This window comes from Pseudophryne corroboree, chromosome 4, assembly GCF_028390025.1.
Source record: "Pseudophryne corroboree isolate aPseCor3 chromosome 4, aPseCor3.hap2, whole genome shotgun sequence".
Lineage (NCBI taxonomy): Eukaryota > Metazoa > Chordata > Amphibia > Anura > Myobatrachidae > Pseudophryne > Pseudophryne corroboree.
The window spans coordinates 598,391,485-598,414,322 of record NC_086447.1 but is presented as its reverse complement, the minus strand read 5'-3'; the positions used below and the strand labels follow the sequence as shown (position 1 = coordinate 598,414,322).

Genomic DNA, 22,838 nt, shown 5'->3' with positions numbered 1-22,838 from the left:
GTGGTCCTGATCCACCTATAGACCACACCCCATTCTCATGAGATGCCTTTCTGAGTCCAAGAATTGGGACAACTCCACCAAAATTGGGACATGTAAACTAAGGCAAACTCAATGCTCACTTAATATCATTACTTATTTAGGACATAAATACAGCTCAAACAAACAGAATAAAAAAAATGGAAAAGCTATAATAATTATTACAGATAATAGTCCATAACTAATATAGGTCACCGTCACAGGCAATATATTCCAGATTTTCCGGAAACGTACCAGTTTTTAGGTGTCCGTCTTGGGGGCCCAAACCACCCAAATGTCTCAGGATTTAGACGGGAAGGCTGGAGGGGCGGCCATGGGGTGTGGGCTGAAGATGGGCATGCCTGGTGGCAATCAACAGTGAGGGACTGCGTGGCAGTGGCTACAGCCAGCGCACTGGCAGGCAGCCATAGGCAGAGAGTGGCATTTTAAATCTGGTGCTGCCGTGAGCCAATTGGAGCTCACAGACCAGCAGCCAATCTGGAGTGGCCACAGTGGCGGCTCCTGTTTGGCTCACGGCCAGCGCCAGATTCAAAATGACACAGAGCTGTCTATCCATGCCTGCCTGTCAGTGTGCCGGCTGTCGGATCCTTCACCAGGCATCCCGGGAATGATGGCCAGTGAAGGAGGCAGGTCAGTGAGGGGAGCAAGGGGGTGGTATTTGGGGGGTGGGGGGAGGGTGGCAGTCCTGGGCCCCACAATTTCTCATGGCAGCAATGCCTCACTCTCTGCCCTAACCCCCATATGCTTGCAGAACAAAAGGTGCCCTACTTTCCCACTCCTGCAGTAGACTTCTCTTTAGCATCACTGTGTGTGGCATAATTAGTCTGTCAGCCAGTCACCCCACACAGGAGATGAATATGGGGAGATTCCAGCTGCACAACAGCACTGGAGAGGAGTAATGTACAGGCACAGGGTGTTTGTGTTGTGCTGATGGGCAGGGTCTCCTTTGCTTATGTTTCTCATTGAGGTGAATAGCGCTTTTTTTTTGGGTGTGGGCAAAAGCCAGAAACATATTAAATACAATGAAAAAGCCGGAAACCATGTAAAGTGTATTGAAAAAGCCAGAAATCATATTAAATGTATTGAAAAAGCCGTAAATCGTAGTAAATGCATTTAAAAAAGCCGGAAACCATGTAAAGTGTATTGGAAAAGCCGGAAATCATAGTAAGTACATTGAAAAAGATGGAAACCGTGTAAAGTTTATTGAATAAGCCAGAAATCCTATTTAATGCATTGAAAAAGCCGGAAATCGTAGTAAATGCATTCAAAATGCTGGGAAATCTTAGTAAATGCATTGAAAAAGCCGGAAACATAGTAAATACAATGAAAAAGCCGGAAACCATATAAAGTGGGGTGGGGTCGGCGTGAGCGGCGCAGGGCGAGGGGATGCGGCAGCGGGATGCAGTAAGATGCCCATAGGCTTCTATAGGGTATCATCATAAAAATCTGGTGATACCCTCTGCATTGTTAAGCGGGCAGCAAGGGGTTAGTACATTTGAAAATGTGGTAAAACCACAGAAAACGTGGGTTTTACCACATTTTTCCTTTAGTGCATCCCTTCCCAGCCATAGAGCATGGAGATATTAAAGGGACAATTATGGATATGCTGAGTAAACAGGAAAGTCTTGAGTTCATTTTTGAAGGATACTAGAGTGGGGGCCTCTCGAACTGTACGGGGAAGAGAGTTCCATAGAGTTGGAGCCACATGGCTAAAAGCTCGACCCCCAGATGAATTACGGAAGATTCTAGGTACTGCTAATAGTCCTTCATCTACAGATCTCAGTAGATGGTTTATGGCTTTTTCAATGTATTTACTATGATTTTTGGCTTTTTTTATACGCTTTACACGGTTTCTGGTTTTTCCAATACACTTTAATATGATTTCCAGCTTTTCCAATACACTTTACATGGTTTCCGGCTTTTTCAATGCTTTTATTATTATTTACGGCTTTCCAATACACTTTACATGGTTTCCGGCTTTTTATAATGCACTTTACTATGATTTTTGCCTTTTTCACTACATTTACTATGATTTCCTGCTTTTTCAATATATTTTACATGATTTCTGGCTTTTTCAATAGATTTACTATAATTTCGGTGTTTTTTTTTAATGCACTTTACTATCATTTCTGGCTTTTTCAATACACTTTACATGATTTCCGGCATTTTCAATACGTTTACTATGATTTCCGGCTTTTTCAATTAATTTTACATGATTTCCGGCTTCTTCAATCTATTTACTATGATTTCTGGCTTTTTTTAATACACTTTACATGATTTCTGGGTTTTTCAATACACTTTACATGATTTCCGGCATTTTCAATACGTTTACTATGATTTCCGGCTTTTTAAATTAATTTTACATGATTTCCGGCTTCTTCAATCTATTTACTATGATTTCTGGCTTTTTTTAATACACTTTACATGATTTACGGCTTTTCCAATACACTTTACTATAAATTCCGGCTTTTCCAATACACTTTACATGGTTTCCGGCTTTTTCAATGCTTTTACTATGATTTACGGCTTTTCCAATACAGTTTACATGGTTTCCTGCTTTTTAATTACACTTTACATGATTTGCGACTTTTCCAATACACTTTACTATGATTTACGGCTTTTCCAATACACTTTACATGGTTTCTGGCTTTTTCAATGCATTTACTATGGTTTCCGGCTTTCCAATACACTTTACATGGTTTCCGGCTTTTTTAATATACTTTACATGATTTACGGCTTTTCCAATACACTTTACATGGTTTTCGGCTCAATGCATTTACTGTGGTTTCCAGCTTTCCAATACACTTTACGTGGTTTCCGGCTTTTTTTAGTGCACTTTACTAAGATTTCTGGCTTTTCCAATACACTTTACTATGATTTACGGCTTTTCCAATACACTTTACATGGTTTCCATTTTTTTCAATGCATTTACTATGGTTTCCGGCTTTCCAATACACTTTACATGGTTTCCGGCTTTTTTAATGCACTTTACTATGATTTCCGGCTTTTCCAATACACTTTACATAGTTTCCGTCTTTTTTAATTCACTTTACATGATTTACGGCTTTTCCAATACACTTTACATGGTTTCCGGCTTTTTCAATGCATTTACTATGGTTTCCGGCTTTCCAATACACTTTACACGGTTTCCGGCTTTTTAAATACACTTTACATGATTTACAGCTTTTCCAATACACTTTACTATGATTTATGGCTTTTCCAATACACTTTACATGGTTTTCGGCTCAATGCATTTACTATGGTTTCCGGCTTTCCAATACACTTTAAGTGGGTTCCGGCTTTTTTAATGCACTTTACTATGATTTCTGGCTTTCCCAATACACTTTACTATGATTTACGGCTTTTCCAATACACTTTACATGGTTTCCGGCTTTTTCAATGCATTTACTATGGTTTCCGGCTTTCCAATACACTTTACATGGTTTCCGGCTTTTTTAATACACTTTACTATGATTTCCGGCTTTTTCAATACACTTTACATGGTTTTTGGCTCAATGCATTTACTATGGTTTCCGGCTTTCCAATACACTTTAAGTGGTTTCCGGCTTTTTTAATGCATTTTACTATGATTTCTGGCTTTTTCAATACATTTTACATGATTTCTGGCTTTTTCAATACATTTATTATAATTTCTGTTTTTTTTTTAATGCACTTTACTAAGATTTCCGGCTTTTTCAATACACTTTACATGATTTCCGGATTTTTCAATACACTTTACATGATTTCTGGCTTTTTCAATACATTTACTACGATTTCCAGCTTTTTCAATACATTTACTATGATTACCGGCTTTTCCAATACTCTTTACATGGTTTCCGTTTTTTCCAATGCATTTACTATATTTCCAGTTTTTACCCTCTTCCCTTTTTTTGTGTGTATTATTTTTGTATTTTTAAATGTTTTTAAAATAGTATTTTTAAAACTGTTTTTGAGGGGGAGGGTGCGTGGCCATGCCCTTGATTTGGACAGGCACCCAGACAGTGGCGGATCCAGGGGAGGGGGGCACTCGGACCCGTGCCCCTCTGTCATTTGTGGCCCCAACCCTATGTGACCCCCGGCGTCGCACAGGGAGATGACGGGCGCCCGCTGAGATTGTGTTACCAGCGGGCGCCCGTCTCTCCTCACCGTGAGCCGGAGGCAGGAGCTCAATACTGAGCTCCGGCTTCTGGCGCTGTCACTGTGCGGCGTGCACTATAGGAGACGTCTCTCTCATAAAGCTGACTGAGGAACGGACGCCCAGAGAGGAGGAGGACTGCAGCGGTCTGGAAGCGGGAACGGGGCTCGGTAAGTATGATGTTTTTTTTCTTCCTTAGTGCAGCAGGGGCATCTAATGGGGGCAAACTACGGGGGGGACCTTATTACTTGGGGGAGGCATCAACAAGGGGCATTACTACTAGGGGAATTAATACTGGGGGGCATCTACTGGGGGGCATTACTACTGGGGGGTCATCTATTGGGGGCAAACTCCTGGGGGGCATTACTACTGGGGGCAGCTACTGGGGGACATTTTTACTGGGGGGCATCTACTGGGGGCAAACTACCGGGGGACATTATTACTGGTGGCATCTACTGGGGGCATTAATACTGGGGGCATTATTACTGGGGCATCTACTGGGGGCATTACTACTGAGGGGGTCATCTATTGGGGGCAAACTCCTGGGGGGCATTACTACTGGGGGCAAACTACTGGAGGACCTAACTACTGGGGGGCATCTACTGGGGGCAAACTACTGGGGGACATTATTACTGGGGGCCAACTGCCCCTCACACACTGCACCCTGCCTCTCACACCCTGTCCCTCACACGCTGCCTCCTGCCCCCTGCACCTCACACGCAGCCCCTGCCCCTCACACCTTGCCCCCTGCTCCTCACACGCTGCCCCCTGCACCCTGCCTCTCACACACTGCCCCCTATAACCTGCCCCTCACACGCTGCCCTCTGCCCCTCACACACTGCCCTCTGCCCCTCACACGCTGCCCCCTGCCCCTCACACGCTGCCCCCTGCCCCTCAAACGCTGCACCCTGCACCTCACATGCACCGAAGCCGCACACAAATGTACTTGCCCCTTCCATGGTGCCCCCCCCCCCCCCTATCATTTTGTTCTGGATCCGCCCCTGCCCCCAGAATTGGTTAAGCCCCCCAGTGTGTCCCGGATTTTTATTTTTTAAATATATAGCAACCCTACTGAGGAACCACAAACCAGTCAAATTTAGCATGTACAGTATGTCCTACTATGACTGTCCTATGACGTTTTTTGACGACATGCTTTAGCTACAGTACCATCTATAATCTCATAACTCAATCATTGTTATGGATGAATCACAGTAAATGCTATTTCTAAACCTACCTTGGTAAAGTCACTAGCAATAAAACCTTGTTCAAAACCACTAAACATAGTGAGTGGGATGAGCAGACATTGTCTCTTGTCACGGAGATGCTTGAGTGCTGACAGAAGTGTGGAACAGGCTTTAGCTGCTTTTTCATCTTTATCTCCTTCTATTTGATCCAAGAATATAATTATCATCAAAACTGCTAGAACTCCGCAGCCTTAAAAAGGGAACACACAGACTTTACATTAATATAGCAAGTTAGATGAATGGATATATACTGTAAATATATATCACAGCTGGCATATGGTTCTACTAACTTTTGTCCTGTACTCTTTGTAATATTTTCATTGGTTATAGTTGGTTGGTAAAATGATAATTTAATAATAATGGACAAACATCAATTTTTTTTATTTATGTAACATAAACATGTAATTGCACCATTTGCATTGAATATATACTTTTTCATAGATAACAATATTTTAAAATAGTTTGTAGTAACAGTTTGCTGCTGATGTAGGCCATTTAAGCAGGTTCTATTTATTAAGAGTGAGCCCTCACTAACAATTTGTATCTCTACACAGCAATAAAAAAATAATTTACCAATCTGGAGCCCTGGTGAAAACCCTGCACCTCTGCACCTAACACTGGGGGTAATTCCAAGTTGATCGCAGCAGGAATTTTGTTAGCAGTTAGGCAAAACCATGTGTTCTGCTGGGGAGGCAGATTTAACATGTGCAGAGAGAGTTAGATTTGGGTGTGGTGTGTTCAATCTGCAATCTAATTTGCAGTGTAAAAATAAAGCAGCCAGTATTTACCCTGCACAGAAACAAAATAACCCATCCAAATCTAACTCTTTCTGCACATGTTATATCTGCCTCCCCTGCAGTGCACATGGTTTTGCCCAACTGCTAACAAAATTCCTGCTGCGATCAACTCAGAATTGCCCCCAATGTCCCCCATTGATGAGAATATGGTAATGCTATCTTAAATGGCATTACCGTGCAACAAAAAGCAAATCAAATTTAGTTAAGCTAACTGTCCCTATAGAGTGCTATGGGGCAGCAGCAAGTGTGTCAATTTTGATAAACAGAGAAAAGACTCTTGGGAAATTTTGAAACGCGTTAGTTTGAAGTTACAGCAGAAGAAGATAATAGCACTGATGGAACTCTCCTGTGACCGAGGAGTCTCAAAAACATACAACTAAGACAGCAGACCAACTTATACAGTGGCCACTTTCCTCCAGCAAGGTACCTTCTTATACACAGTGCGTGGGCTGGGAGACATAGCCACATGGACAATTTACAGTGCACTAGTTTAGTTTAATATGATACATGTTGTTTTATGATATTTTAGCCAGGTTTACATTTGGGATGGTAAGTACTGTACCTTAAATTGTCTACTATTGGAGTATGGGCCCGATTCATGTTTGTATGGAATTGCAGAGCCGCAAGGAAGTGGCTGTGCAATTCTATTTATTTATTTATTTATTAGCAGTTTCTTATATAGCGCAGCATATTCCGTTGCGCTTTACAATTAGAACAACAATTATAGAACAAAACTGGGCAAAGACAGACAGACAGAGGTAGGAAGGCCCTGCTCGCAAGCTTACAATCTATAGTCTAATTCAGCCTAATTCTAATGTAGCAGCAGGTGTCTGTAGTGGATAGAGGCTTCATGTTAGCACTAGCACGGATCCAAGTGCTGCGTCTGAGAATGCAACCTCTGATCATCACCATGACCATCAGCTGCCCTTACTCAGGCTGGCCATAGGATGCGAACACCAGGGTCCAGGATGTCTGCATCCGTTCAGAAGAGCGGTGCCAGGAGCTACCCCCGCTACGCCCTTCAAACATTGCAGCATGCTGACAGGAGGCTGCGAGCTTGTGCCTGTGCGGACCCCCAAACTTTGCATTTGTGCTCAGACCACTGGGTTTGCATGCAGATATAAATCAGGCCCTATGAACCTCTCAAATGTTTGGTGCTATTGTTTTTAAAGCTGTGGACAGAGCCGGCCCTAACCAATATGATGCCCTAGGCAAGATTTTGGCTGGTGCCCCCTAGCACCACCGCTGGTTCCGCCTCTGACCTTTCACCTCTTTCCCAGCACCACCACCCCTCATCCATAGCAGTCCTTATTTTGGTGTTTGTACCCCCTATATTTTAAATAGGAACAGTTCGCACATTTGGCGCACAGCCCAAAAAGGGGTGTGGTTTTGCTGGCAAGGGGCATGACCACACAATAGTAACCCCAATTCCAATTACGCCACACAGTGCTGCAACTTTATTCACATTTGATCATGCGATAGTGTCCATGTTACATCCCACAGTAGTATCACTTTACCTTATAAACATTACTCCTCACAGTAGAGCCCCTTATTCACATTACATCACACTGAATTGCTCCTTATTCACATTACACCACAACCTATTGCTCTTTATTCACATTAGACGAGTAGTGCCCTTTCTATACGCAATACCACATAGTAGAGCACCTTATACACATAATTCCACACAGTAATGCCCCTTACACATATGAGACACATTATTAATGTCCTTATAAACATTATGCGCCTTACACATTATGACAACCTTTATTAATGCCCTTTTACACATAATGTCCCTTACACATATGCTGCACATTATTAATGCCATTATACACATGACACACATAGTGCCCCCTACACATTTGCTGCACATTATTAGTGCCCCTATACACATAATAATGACACACATACAGTAGTACCCTGTTACACATATGCCGCACATTATTAATGCCCTTATACACATAATGACACACCTAGTGCCCCTTACACATATGTTGCACATTATTAATGCATTTTTACATGACACATATAATGCTCCTTACACATATTCTGAACACTACTGCACAACCAACCCGCTCACATGCACACAGCACTCACACTTCCACTAACACTGTGACCTCTGCCTCTGCTTGGATACAGATGTGTCCTCATAAATCTTGCCTCAATGCTAACGTCGGGCACATTTTTTTAATGAAAATGCATCTTATTTGCATTGCTATGTGGCTAGGATGCACAAGCAGCTTCTGCTAATTAAAATGATATGCAGCATGCCTATATAGTGTGTGAGACTGGCTGTATCTGCATATGAAATGCTACACACAGAATATAGACATGCTGCATATCATTTTAATCAGCAGAAGCTGCTGATGCCCCATGGCATATCAAATGCCCTAGGCAATTGCCTAGTTTGCCTATGCCTATGGCCGGCTCTGCCTGTGGATATGGTGCTGTGCCTCTTATAGATAATAATAAATGTATAATGTCTTTTATATTTCTGCAGACTTTATGTTAATATTTGTGTGCATTAATGTTATTATTAGGATAATTATATTAACAGTAATAATAATAATAATAATAATAATAATAATAATAATAAAAAACATTTTGCAATATAAAAAAAAAACAGTTCTTTGAAGTGACTTAAGTTCTGCCATATAACTTTTTTTTAATTAATTATTAATATGTGATTACAAGGGTGGACCTTGGAACACTACTACCCCTATAGTGTCATATTTTATCAGTTTGAGTATAAATAATATGCTTTTGTATTTTAAATTAGCCTATAAAAAAAAGAATGGATAATAATTGTATCTAAAAAGTCGAAAAAAAAGTAATTTTACCAATTTTTTACTGCCAAAGAGGCGATTAACTGCATTCAGGGTGATGGGCTCAGGGCATATGCATATTTATAATTGGTGCACCGTGCCAGGTGTGCAGTGCACACAGGGCCCTGGGTACAGGAGGGCCCCAGACTGCACAACCTGCACCCAGAGTATTCTTAAGTTGTGCCAGCAAGCTGGTCCCTCCTCCTCCATGGTGCCATCTTCCCAGTGACATCTTCTGGAAAATGGCGCCACACAGTGAAAGCAAAGACTTTGGCACGTGCCAGAGTTTTTGCTCTCTTGTGTGTATCCGCCATCTTCCTGAATATCAGTGTAAAGATGCCACCGCTGATGAGTGAGAACCTGCTTGCCGACACAAGGTAACATACAGTACATAGGTGCTGGGGGACCCGCTGCTCAGAGGAGAAGTCCTGCTGCACACGGGCCCCCTCAGACACCAGCCCCACCCTGCTCAGGGTAGGCTCTGATAAATAAATATATAAACCAGATGAGCTGTTTTTGGTTGGAGTGAGCAAATATCCAACCTGATATTGGAATACTTCATCCTGAAAAGAAATATGGCATTTGTAAATTACAGAAGAAGAGGTAGATGATGAAATTTTTGAAGGTGCATATGAAAATATTAGAGTAGCCTCCAAGATGGATCTACACGGTGTCCTGAAAGAATCCACTTTGTCTCTTAACTTATTTTAAGACAAGTTTTCAAAAGTTTTTTTTCTATTATTATATCCTTGGATTAAAGACAGCAAGTATCATGGATATAGCACCATCTTGGTTATGCAGTCAGCAATGACATTTGAGCCACATAATATACAGATAAGAATTGGTACAATAAAATAGGCTTTGCAGACATGTCAAAAGTTCAGGAAGAGAAATTCTGTTTTGGACTGCTTCTCTAATCTAGTATCAAACCATACAGGGAAATGTACTCTGAGATCTGATATTGAAAATGCCTCCTGCAGGAGGTTGCCTCGACAATTGTGCAGGATCAAAATCCAATCAACTTTATCAAAGGTCAGCTCAAAATCAGGACATGTTACCAAATCTAGAAGGAATTCCAGCAAGTACTTGCAGGGGTTTTCCAAGAAGATAAGGACTCAAGTGACACGCACAGTTTGAAGGGGGTGCCAAACTAGATATTGGAGTGTTTAATCTGATGCTTTCTGTCCTAACTTCAAGGACTGTAAGGCTGCTGGTAGTCTGTGGATTTTCCTGTGATAGGGAAGGTGGATCGTCTCCAACTACAAGAAGGAGCTTCTGGAGCTAGTTTGGAAGCAACTTGTGTGTCCCTGCAATCCTGTTTTATCATATGTACGGTACATCTCACTGATAGTTGGTACTAGGTAAAGTTATCCCCAAGCATATGTACTTATTGTACCTTACATCAAGAATTGCCCAAAGGGCTCCATTTTGTTCTATGCTGCTCAGCAAGATGTACTTACAGGAAACTTCAAAAGGGCACAGACAACATGCTCAGCAGGAATGGAAGCAGAATCACCACCTGCATTTCTGGGAGGTAATGTATAACTATTCTTTTTAGTAAGACTGGCTGCTAAAATACTACTATGCTGACCTGCTATGCAAGGGTAGCAGTGGTCAAATGCAACCTCTGTACTCCAAAAAGCAGCAATACTGATCATGCTTCTAGAAAATGCTGTGAAAACCACAGGAGAAGTTGCCTTGTTCAGACAAGTAGAAGATATGAAACAAAAAATTTGTGGGAAATCCATCCCAACAGGAAAAAAGTATAGATGCTAGCCCTGTCAAACTGACTCTGGCAGTTTTCCATATAATGTATGTGTGGAATGGCATCACAATACTTAGGAGCAGGAACGTGCAGTGAAATGGTTGAGGAGGCGCTGGCTAGTACCAAAGCCAGATTTACACACAATTTATGAGCCAAAGGTTTCATGTGGGCATTATGCACAGGTGCAGCAGTATATACTGCTGGAAATTTGGTGAGTTTTGATCATAGATATGCGGAAAATAAATAGACTTTTTATTCAAGAGTTTTGACTATAAAAATGATTAGAATAATATAAAGAAGAAATTTCTAATATATTCTTTGTATTTTCATATACGTTATTAAGTAAAAACTTTGGTTTAAATGTTAGTATGACTGGAAAGGCTCTGCCTCAACCCACCGAATGTCACTGCTTGGGAGAAGGCCTGACCTCACAGTAGATTGCTGGTTAGTACTAAAAAGCCGAATCTGCTTTACAAAATAAAAAAAATAAAAAATGTAACTGGATTTTTTAGATATGACCAATGCCTTGTCCAGTTGCTGAAAGGTCTTAAAGTTAGAAATACAGTATGTGTGTACAGGCTTCTTAATAATGCAGACTTTCTGTACACACCAGCGGATCCCCTGAGACAACGTTCAGCCCATTTGCTTAACCAGTGAAGTGGTTTATTGAAGGAATAAACTCACTGTTAAAAACATTGGTTCTCATGGAGCAAAGATGTAGGGGGGACATTCAAATGTGCACGGAGTTGCTATAGCGCTATATGGTGACACAGCAGGAGGCACCTATTACAAGCAGGCACCTTCTGAGGCAATAGCAATCTGTGCTGTATCTTGAGAAGCAGTATTGGATCATTCAGTCACCACCAATGGTGCCAATGGTGCCACACAAGCTGGCCGTCACAGAGGCCAGGAAATCTCTGACCTCCCATGCACCGAAAATCGGTACTTTACAATGATGGGTGTTGACCCCCTTGAGTGGAACAGGGTCTCATACAGCTCACCAGCCAGTGAGTGTATGTGGATGCAGGTAGCAGTGCAAGTATGCTGGAACTTCCAGGTAGGTGATAACAGGTCTCACTGGTGCTAAGTGGAAGACACGAACACAGCAACAAGATGGCGCCATGCAGCACTTAATTCTGCGGCCATCCTGGTAGAGGGAATGGCATGGAGTCTGGTAGCGCTCTCCACTATAAACATTCAAAACATTTGCATATACTGTATTACTACAGATTATTACATGTTGAGCTTCACTTAAATCAATTGACACAGAGTAAACAGAATATTTTAGCAGCTTGTGATGAATTACCTGATCTTCAACAGGCCATCATTAAAGACCATCATAAACAAGAGAACTCTCTTTGGGAAGAGGAAAGAATGATACGACCCATCCCACACCTTCCGAGTTATGTGTATTTGGACAGCATATATTTTATGTCTATAGTTATTTATATATCTTATATATTTTGTTTTGCTTTGTATATTTATTATCAGTTTTTTATATAGCACACACATATTCCGTAGCGCTGTACAGAGAATATTTGCCCATTCACATCAGTCCATGCCCCAGTGTAGCTTACAATCTATATTCCCTATCACATGTACACACAGACACATTCAAGCTAGGGTAAAAATTTTTTGTTGGGAGCCAATTAACCTACCAGTATATTTTTGGATTGTGGGAGGAAACCAGAGTACAGGGAGAATATACAAACTCCGCACAGTTAGGGCCATGGTGTGAATCGAACCCATGACCTCAGTGCTGTGAGGCAGTAATGCTAACCATTACACCATCCGTACTGCCCTGTATATATTAGAAAATACGTATTATAGCAATATGTTTTGTTTTTAATATATCTACTGTACAGTATATATGATGTGTTTTCATTTGATTTAAAAAAGCCTGGCTTCTAATACTACAGGTGTTATATTTTGGCTGTAAATGTAAATGAAGATGGATGCTCATGATATAAATACTAATGTACGAACAAATATACAATTTACATGACTGTTTTTGGCAATCTTTAATGAAGTATAGTTGAAAAAACAAAACACATGAAGGTGGTTTTGCCAAAATCAAACCACAAAGATGGGTTTAGAACAAAAACCAAAACATGGGGGGCACACACATCTCTATGTTTGTGTTAAATCTATTTTGAGATACGTTAGACTGGACATATATGTTTGTATCATATTTGTGTTATACAATTTTGACAGATATGTTCAGGGGACAAAATGGCTTAAATTTTAAATGACTGGTATGTCAATAACTAGTTTGCAATACAGAAAATTATACCGCTTTCAGACATGTGACCGGGGAATTTGCGGGGTCTAGCAAGTCGGCAAACTACCGTGTCACAGCTCTGTGACCCTGGTCAGGAGCAGAGTCGTGAACCCGGGACTTAGTCCCGAATCATTTGCATTCACACATACAGAAAACCCAGGTTGATGAGCGTTCACATGCAAAAAAACTTGATTTCCATGACAGGGATATTACAAAACTACAGTATACGGCAAAAAAGTTAAAACTGTTTCTACCCAGTTTTGTTCTATTACTTATAAACAACAAAAAAAGAAGAACACCTACACTCAAGTAGTCCCCCTGGCGCCAATATAATTAGTTTTATTCAATTACCAACATGTATATGTCCCAAATCCGCATGCAGCTCACCATATATAGAGGGACTTCCCAACCCCCTTCAAATGAACAAGAAAACTAAAACACAAGAAATACAGATAGCGCTTGCAGATTTATTATTATAATAAATTTATTAATTAACTATTATCTCAATGATAATTCTCCACTAGTACTATTATAGTACCAAGGATATAGATTAATAAAAAATATATATTTCCCTTGCCTTGACAACAAATTTTCATATATAAAAAAACTAAAACCACATTGACATCATTTAATAATATATAAAAAAATGCTCTGCTCCACAAATTGGTTTAGCTAGCCCTCTTAATACAGAAAGAGATACAATAGTTTCAATGAATCCAAGTGTTTCACTTAATTGCTACAAAGCTGCAACAGCTGAGTCCATTGTCTGGTTACTTAGTTTCATTTAGTTTACTGCTGTTTCCTTTCTTTGGTGATGGTAATCTTGAGATAGATGTTATAACATTAGATAATGTATGATATATATAATAGGGCTTGCTTTCAATCACACATAATACGTATAGTATTTAGCAGCTTTTTTGTCCACTTTAAATGACGCTGATCAGGTTAACAGCAATTTCATCGTGAAGCAGTAGAATTAATGAATATAGTCACCGTTTTTATAAGACATGGCCATGTTAAGTTTTAATTACCACTCCGCCTCAGGTTTCCGTCTTTGTAGTAGAGATGAGCGGGTTCGGTTTCTTTGAATCCGAACCCGCACGAACTTCACTTTTTTTTTCACGGGTCCGAGCGACTCGGATCTTCCCGCCTTGCTCGGTTAACCCGAGCGCGCCCGAACGTCATCATGACGCTGTCGGATTCTCGCGAGACTCGGATTCTATATAAGGAGCCGCGCGTCGCCGCCATTTTCACACGTGCATTGAGATTGATAGGGAGAGGACGTGGCTGGCGTCCTCTCCATTTAGATTAGATTTAGAAGAGAGAGAGATTGCTGTGATACTGTAGATTAGAAGAGAGTGCAGAGTGCAGACAGAGTTTAGTGACTGACGACCACAGTGACCAGTGACCACCAGAGACAGTGCAGTTGTTTGTTTTATTTAATATATCCGTTCTCTGCCTGAAAAAAACGATACACAGTCACACAGTGACTCAGTCTGTGTGCACTGCTCAGCCCAGTGTGCTGCACATCAATGTATTGTATATAAAGCTTATAATTGTGGGGGAGACTGGGGAGCACTGCAGGTTGTTATAGCAGGAGCCAGGAGTACATGATAAATAATATTATATTAAAATTAAACAGTGCACACTTTTGCTGCAGGAGTGCCACTGCCAGTGTGACTAGTGGTGACCAGTGCCTGACCACCAGTATATTAGTAGTATTGTATACTATCTCTTTATCAACCAGTCTATATTAGCAGCAGACACAGTACAGTGCGGTAGTTCACGGCTGTGGCTACCTCTGTGTCGGCACTCGGCAGGCAGTCCGTCCATCCATAATTGTATTATATACCACCTAACCGTGGTTTTTTTTTTCTTTCTTTATACCGTCGTCATAGTCATACTAGTTGTTACGAGTATACTACTATCTCTTTATCAACCAGTGTACAGTGCGGTAGTTCACGGCTGTGGCTACCTCTGTGTCGGAACTCGGCAGGCAGTCCGTCCATCCATAATTGTATTATAATATATACCACCTAACCGTGGTTTTTTTTTCGTTCTTTATACCGTCGTCATACTAGTTGTTACGAGTATACTACTATCTCTTTATCAACCAGTGTACAGTGCGGTAGTTCACGGCTGTGGCTACCTCTGTGTCGGAACTCGGCAGGCAGTCCGTCCATCCATAATTGTATCATAATATATACCACCTAACCGTGGTTTTTTTTTTCGTTCTTTATACCGTCGTCATACTAGTTGTTACGAGTATACTACTATCTCTTTATCAACCAGTGTACAGTGCGGTAGTTCACGGTTGTGGCTACCTCTGTGTCGGCACTCGGCAGGCAGTCCGTCCAACCATAATTGTATTATATACCACCTAACCGTGGTTTTTTTTTCATTCTTTATACCGTCGTCATACTAGTTGTTACGAGTATACTACTATCTCTTTATCAACCAGTGTACAGTGCGGTAGTTCACGGCTGTGGCTACCTCTGTGTCGGCACTCGGCAGGCAGTCCGTCCAACCATAATTGTATTATATACCACCTAACCGTGGTTTTTTTTTCATTCTTTATACCGTCGTCATACTAGTTGTTACGAGTATACTACTATCTCTTTATCAACCAGTGTACAGTGCGGTAGTTCACGGCTGTGGCTACCTCTGTGTCGGCACTCGGCAGCCCGTCCATAATTGTATATACCAGTGACCTAACCGTGGTTTGTTTTTCTTTCTTTATACATACATACTAGTTACGAGTATACTATCTCTTTATCAACCAGTCTATATATTAGCAGCAGACACAGTACAGTGCGGTAGTTCACGGCTGTGGCTACCTCTGTGTCGGCACTCGGCAGCCCGTCCATAATTGTATATACCACCTAACCGTGGTTTTTTTTTCTTTCTTTATACATACATACTAGTTACGAGTATACTATCTCTTTATCAACCAGTCTATATATTAGCAGCAGACACAGTACAGTGCGGTAGTTCACGGCTGTGGCTACCTCTGTGTCGGCACTCCGCAGCCCGTCCATAATTGTATATACCAGTGACCTAACCGTGGTTTTTTTTCTTTCTTTATACATACATACTAGTTACGAGTATACTATCTCTTTATCAACCAGTCTATATATTAGCAGCAGACACAGTACAGTGCGGTAGTTCACGGCTGTGGCTACCTCTGTGTCGGCACTCGGCAGCCCGTCCATAATTGTATATACCAGTGACCTAACCGTGGTTTTTTTTTCTTTCTTTATACATACATACTAGTTACGAGTATACTATCTCTTTATCAACCAGTCTATATATTAGCAGCAGACACAGTACAGTGCGGTAGTTCACGGCTGTGGCTACCTCTGTGTCGGCACTCGGCAGCCCGTCCATAATTGTATATACCACCTAACCGTGGTTTTTTTTTCTTTCTTTATACATACATACTAGTTACGAGTATACTATCTCTTTATCAACCAGTCTATATATTAGCAGCAGACACAGTACAGTGCGGTAGTTCACGGCTGTGGCTACCTCTGTGTCGGCACTCCGCAGCCCGTCCATAATTGTATATACCAGTGACCTAACCGTGGTTTTTTTTTCTTTCTTTATACATACATACTAGTTACGAGTATACTATCTCTTTATCAACCAGTCTATATATTAGCAGCAGACACAGTACAGTGCGGTAGTTCACGGCTGTGGCTACCTCTGTGTCGGCACTCGGCAGCCCGTCCATAATTGTATACTAGTATCCAATCCATCCATCTGCATTGTTTACCTGAGGTGCCTTTTAGTTGTGCCTATTAAAATATGGAGAACAAAAATGTTGAGGTTCCAAAATTAGGGAAAGATCAAGATCCACTTCCACCTCGTGCTGAAGCTGCTGCCACTAGTCATGGCCGAGACGATGAAATGCCAGCAACGTCGTCTGCCAAGGCCGATGCCCAATGGCATAGTACAGAGCATGTCAAAACCAAAACACCAAATATCAGTAAAAAAAGGACTCCAAAACCTAAAATAAAATTGTCGGAGGAGAAGCGTAAACTTGCCAATATGCCATTTACCACACGGAGTGGCAAGGAACGGCTGAGGCCCTGGCCTATGTTCATGGCTAGTGGTTCAGCTTCACATGAGGATGGAAGCACTCAGCCTCTCGCTAGAAAACTGAAAAGACTCAAGCTGGCAAAAGCACCGCAAAGAACTGTGCGTTCTTTGAAATCCCAAATCCACAAGGAGAGTCCAATTGTGTCGGTTGCGATGCCTGACCTTCCCAACACTGGACGTGAAGAGCATGCGCCTTCCACCATTTGCACGCCCCCTGCAAGTGCTGGAAGGAGCACCCGCAGTCCAGTTCCTGATAGTCAGATTGAAGATGTCAGTGTTGAAGTACACCAGGATGAGGAGGATATGGGTGTTGCTGGCGCTGGGGAGGAAATTGACCAGGAGGATTCTGATGGTGAGGTGGTTTGTTTAAGTCAGGCACCCGGGGAGACACCTGTTGTCCGTGGGAGGAATATGGCCGTTGACATGCCAGGTGAAAATACCAAAAAAATCAGCTCTTCGGTGTGGAGGTATTTCACCAGAAATGCGGACAACAGGTGTCAAGCCGTGTGTTCCCTTTGTCAAGCTGTAATAAGTAGGGGTAAGGACGTTAACCACCTCGGAACATCCTCCCTTATACGTCACCTGCAGCGCATTCATAATAAGTCAGTGACAAGTTCAAAAACTTTGGGTGACAGCGGAAGCAGTCCACTGACCAGTAAATCCCTTCCTCTTGTAACCAAGCTCACGCAAACCACCCCACCAACTCCCTCAGTGTCAATTTCCTCCTTCCCCAGGAATGCCAATAGTCCTGCAGGCCATGTCACTGGCAAGTCTGACGAGTCCTCTCCTGCCTGGGATTCCTCCGATGCATCCTTGCGTGTAACGCCTACTGCTGCTGGCGCTGCTGTTGTTGCCGCTGGGAGTCGATGGTCATCCCAGAGGGGAAGTCGTAAGCCCACTTGTACTACTTCCAGTAAGCAATTGACTGTTCAACAGTCCTTTGCGAGGAAGATGAAATATCACAGCAGTCATCCTACTGCAAAGCGGATAACTGAGTCCTTGACAACTATGTTGGTGTTAGACGTGCGTCCGGTATCCGCCGTTAGTTCACAGGGAACTAGACAATTTATTGAGGCAGTGTGCCCCCGTTACCAAATACCATCTAGGTTCCACTTCTCTAGGCAGGCGATACCGAGAATGTACACGGACGTCAGAAAAAGACTCACCAGTCTCCTAAAAAATGCAGTTGTACCCAATGTCCACTTAACCACGGACATGTGGACAAGTGGAGCAGGGCAGGGTCAGGACTATATGACTGTGACAGCCCACTGGGTAGATGTATGGACTCCCGCCGCAAGAACAGCAGCGGCGGCACCAGTAGCAGCATCTCGCAAACGCCAACTCTTTCCTAGGCAGGCTACGCTTTGTATCACCGCTTTCCAGAATACGCACACAGCTGAAAACCTCTTACGGCAACTGAGGAAGATCATCGCGGAATGGCTTACCCCAATTGGACTCTCCTGTGGATTTGTGGCATCGGACAACGCCAGCAATATTGTGTGTGCATTAAATATGGGCAAATTCCAGCACGTCCCATGTTTTGCACATACCTTGAATTTGGTGGTGCAGAATTTTTTTAAAAACGACAGGGGCGTGCAAGAGATGCTGTCGGTGGCCAGAAAAATTGCGGGACACTTTCGGCGTACAGGCACCACGTACAGAAGACTGGAGCACCACCAAAAACTACTGAACCTGCCCTGCCATCATCTGAAGCAAGAAGTGGTAACGAGGTGGAATTCAACCCTCTATATGCTTCAGAGGTTGGAGGAGCAGCAAAAGGCCATTCAAGCCTATACAATTGAGCACGATACAGGAGATGGAATGCACCTGTCTCAAGTGCAGTGGAGAATGATTTCAACGTTGTGCAAGGTTCTGATGCCCTTTGAACTTGCCACACGTGAAGTCAGTTCAGACACTGCCAGCCTGAGTCAGGTCATTCCCCTCATCAGGCTTTTGCAGAAGAAGCTGGAGGCATTGAAGAAGGAGCTAAAAGGGAGCGATTCCGCTAGGCATGTGGGACTTGTGGATGCAGCCCTTAATTCGCTTAACAAGGATTCACGGGTGGTCAATCTGTTGAAATCAGAGCACTACATTTTGGCCACCGTGCTCGATCCTAGATTTAAAGCCTACCTTGGATCTCTCTTTCCGGCAGACACAGGTCTGCTGGGGTTGAAAGACCTGCTGGTGACAAAATTGTCAAGTCAAGCGGAACGCGACCTGTCAACATCTCCTCCTTCACATTCTCCCGCAACTGGGGGTGCGAGGAAAAGGCTCAGAATTTCGAGCCCACCCGCTGGCGGTGATGCAGGGCAGTCTGGAGCGACTGCTGATGCTGACATCTGGTCCGGACTGAAGGACCTGACAACGATTACGGACATGTCGTCTACTGTCACTGCATATGATTCTCTCAACATTGATAGAATGGTGGAGGATTATATGAGTGACCGCATCCAAGTAGGCACGTCACACAGTCCGTACTTATACTGGCAGGAAAAAGAGGCAATTTGGAGGCCCTTGCACAAACTGGCTTTATTCTACCTAAGTTGCCCTCCCACAAGTGTGTACTCCGAAAGAGTGTTTAGTGCCGCCGCTCACCTTGTCAGCAATCGGCGTACGAGGTTACATCCAGAAAATGTGGAGAAGATGATGTTCATTAAAATGAATTATAATCAATTCCTCCGCGGAGACATTGACCAGCAGCAATTGCCTCCACAAAGTACACAGGGAGCTGAGATGGTGGATTCCAGTGGGGACGAATTGATAATCTGTGAGGAGGGGGATGTACACGGTGATATATCGGAGGGTGAAGATGAGGTGGACATCTTGCCTCTGTAGAGCCAGTTTGTGCAAGGAGAGATTAATTGCTTCTTTTTTGGGGGGGGTCCAAACCAACCCGTCATATCAGTCACAGTCGTGTGGCAGACCCTGTCACTGAAATGATGGGTTGGTTAAAGTGTGCATGTCCTGTTTTGTTTATACAACATAAGGGTGGGTGGGAGGGCCCAAGGATAATTCCATCTTGCACCTCTTTTTCTTTTCTTTTTCTTTGCATCATGTGCTGATTGGGGAGGGTTTTTTGGAAGGGACATCCTGCGTGACACTGCAGTGCCACTCCTAAATGGGCCCGGTGTTTGTGTCGGCCACTAGGGTCGCTAATCTTACTCACACAGTCAGCTACCTCATTGCGCCTCTTTTTTTCTTTGCGTCATGTGCTGTTTGGGGAGGGTTTTTTGGAAGGGACATCCTGCGTGACACTGCAGTGCCACTCCTAGATGGGCCCGGTGTTTGTGTCGGCCACTAGGGTCGCTAATCTTACTCACACAGCTACCTCATTGCGCCTCTTTTTTTCTTTGCGTCATGTGCTGTTTGGGGAGGGTTTTTTGGAAGGGACATCCTGCGTGACACTGCAGTGCCACTCCTAGATGGGCCCGGTGTTTGTGTCGGCCACTAGGGTCGCTAATCTTACTCACACAGTCAGCTACCTCATTGCGCCTCTTTTTTTCTTTGCGTCATGTGCTGTTTGGGGAGGGTTTTTTGGAAGGGCCATCCTGCGTGACACTGCAGTGCCACTCCTAGATGGGCCCGGTGTTTGTGTCGGCCACTAGGGTCGCTAATCTTACTCACACAGTCAGCTACCTCATTGCGCCTCTTTTTTTCTTTGCGTCATGTGCTGTTTGGGGAGGGTTTTTTGGAAGGGCCATCCTGCGTGACACTGCAGTGCCACTCCTAGATGGGCCCGGTGTTTGTGTCGGCCACTAGGGTCGCTAATCTTACTCACACAGCTACCTCATTGCGCCTCTATTTTTCTTTGCGTCATGTGCTGTTTGGGGAGGGTTTTTTGGAAGGGACATCCTGCGTGACACTGCAGTGCCACTCCTAGATGGGCCCGGTGTTTGTGTCGGCCACTAGGGTCGCTTATCTTACTCACACAGCGACCTCGGTGCAAATTTTAGGACTAAAAATAATATTGTGAGGTGTGAGGTATTCAGAATAGACTGAAAATGAGTGTAAATTATGGTTTTTGAGGTTAATAATACTTTGGGATCAAAATGACCCCCAAATTCTATGATTTAAGCTGTTTTTTAGTGTTTTTGGAAAAAAACACCCGAATCCAAAACACACCCGAATCCGACAAAAATAATTCGGTGAGGTTTTGCCAAAACGCGTTCGAACCCAAAACACGGCCGCGGAACCGAACCCAAAACCAAAACACAAAACCCGAAAAATTTCAGGCGCTCATCTCTACTTTGTAGTCCTCCCGGCTCTGGTACTAATTTACCGTTCCAATTGAGCCTTATCTGGAGATACGTCCAAAGTCCTCCTGATACTCGGCGTGAGTGGTAGAGTAAGTTGTCACTGGCAGGTGCAAATACAGAGACGCGTTTCACTACCTCCTGGCATCGGCAGCTTCCTCAGACTGAGGAAGCTGCCGATGCCAGGAGGTAGTGAAACGCGTCTCTGTATTTGCACCTGCCAGTGACAACTTACTCTACCACTCACGCCGAGTATCAGGAGGACTTTGGACGTATCTCCGGATAAGGCTCAATTGGAACGGTAAATTAGTACCAGAGCCGGGAGGACTACAAAGACGGAAACCTGAGGCGGAGTGGTAATTAAAACTTAACATGGCCATGTCTTATAAAAACTGTGACTATATTCATTAATTCTACTGCTTCACGATGAAATTGCTGTTAACCTGATCAGCGTCATTTAAAGTGGACAAAAAAGCTGCTAAATACTATACGTATTATGTGTGATTGAAAGCAAGCCCTATTATATATATCATACATTATCTAATGTTATAACATCTATCTCAAGATTACCATCACCAAAGAAAGGAAACAGCAGTAAACTAAATGAAACTAAGTAACCAGACAATGGACTCAGCTGTTGCAGCTTTGTAGCAATTAAGTGAAACACTTGGATTCATTGAAACTATTGTATCTCTTTCTGTATTAAGAGGGCTAGCTAAACCAATTTGTGGAGCAGAGCATTTTTTTTATATATTATTAATTGATGTCAATGTGGTTTTAGTTTTTTTATATATGAAAATTTGTTATCAAGGCAAGGGAAATATATATTTTTTATTAATCTATATCCTTGGTACTATAATAGTACTAGTGGAGAATTATCATTGAGATAATAGTTAATTAATAAATTTATTATAATAATAAATCTGCAAGCGCTATCTGTATTTCTTGTGTTTTAGTTTTCTTGTTCTATTACTGTTGTTCTAATTGTAAATTGCAACGGAATATGCTGCGCTATATAAGAAACTGTTAATAAATAAATAAAATAAATAAATAAAATCCTATTCTCACAGCAAAGGCACGGCAACATAATATACTTTATAGTCTCAAAACTATTTTTTCATCTATTCAACTACGTACCTGTGTAAGAGCCCAGGAGAATGTAAATAACAGTGTTTGATGGGCGATCTGCTGTATTATTTCCAGACTGAGTCAACTCATTTGGACAGTCACCTGCTCCACAAATAGTTTGATTTGGAGTATTCAGACCTACGAGTAGTAGAACAGTGTTAAAATGAGCATTTTGCTTATTGAGTTCATAAATCGATCATACAATATTATGCAGCACTGTAAACCAAGGAATTGTCCTATAACTGCACACAATTACACCTACATTTTAGATTC

General features: G+C 42.6%; 1 protein-coding gene and 1 pseudogene across 1 annotated transcript in view; one reads left to right on the top strand and one right to left on the bottom strand.

Annotated features, from left to right (window-relative positions):
• LOC134910970 (protein unc-93 homolog A-like) overlaps positions 1–22,838 on the bottom strand; it is a 78,060-nt gene that overhangs the window by 39,012 nt on the left and 16,210 nt on the right. The window contains exons 4-5 of the mRNA XM_063919361.1: positions 22,575–22,703; positions 5,406–5,605 (exon numbers count right to left, since the gene is read on the bottom strand). Of these exons, the coding sequence (XP_063775431.1) occupies positions 5,406–5,605; positions 22,575–22,703 (329 nt within the window). The remainder of the gene's footprint in view (positions 1–5,405; positions 5,606–22,574; positions 22,704–22,838) is intronic.
• Positions 9,374–10,813, top strand: LOC134909362 (tetratricopeptide repeat protein 39B-like; annotated as a pseudogene).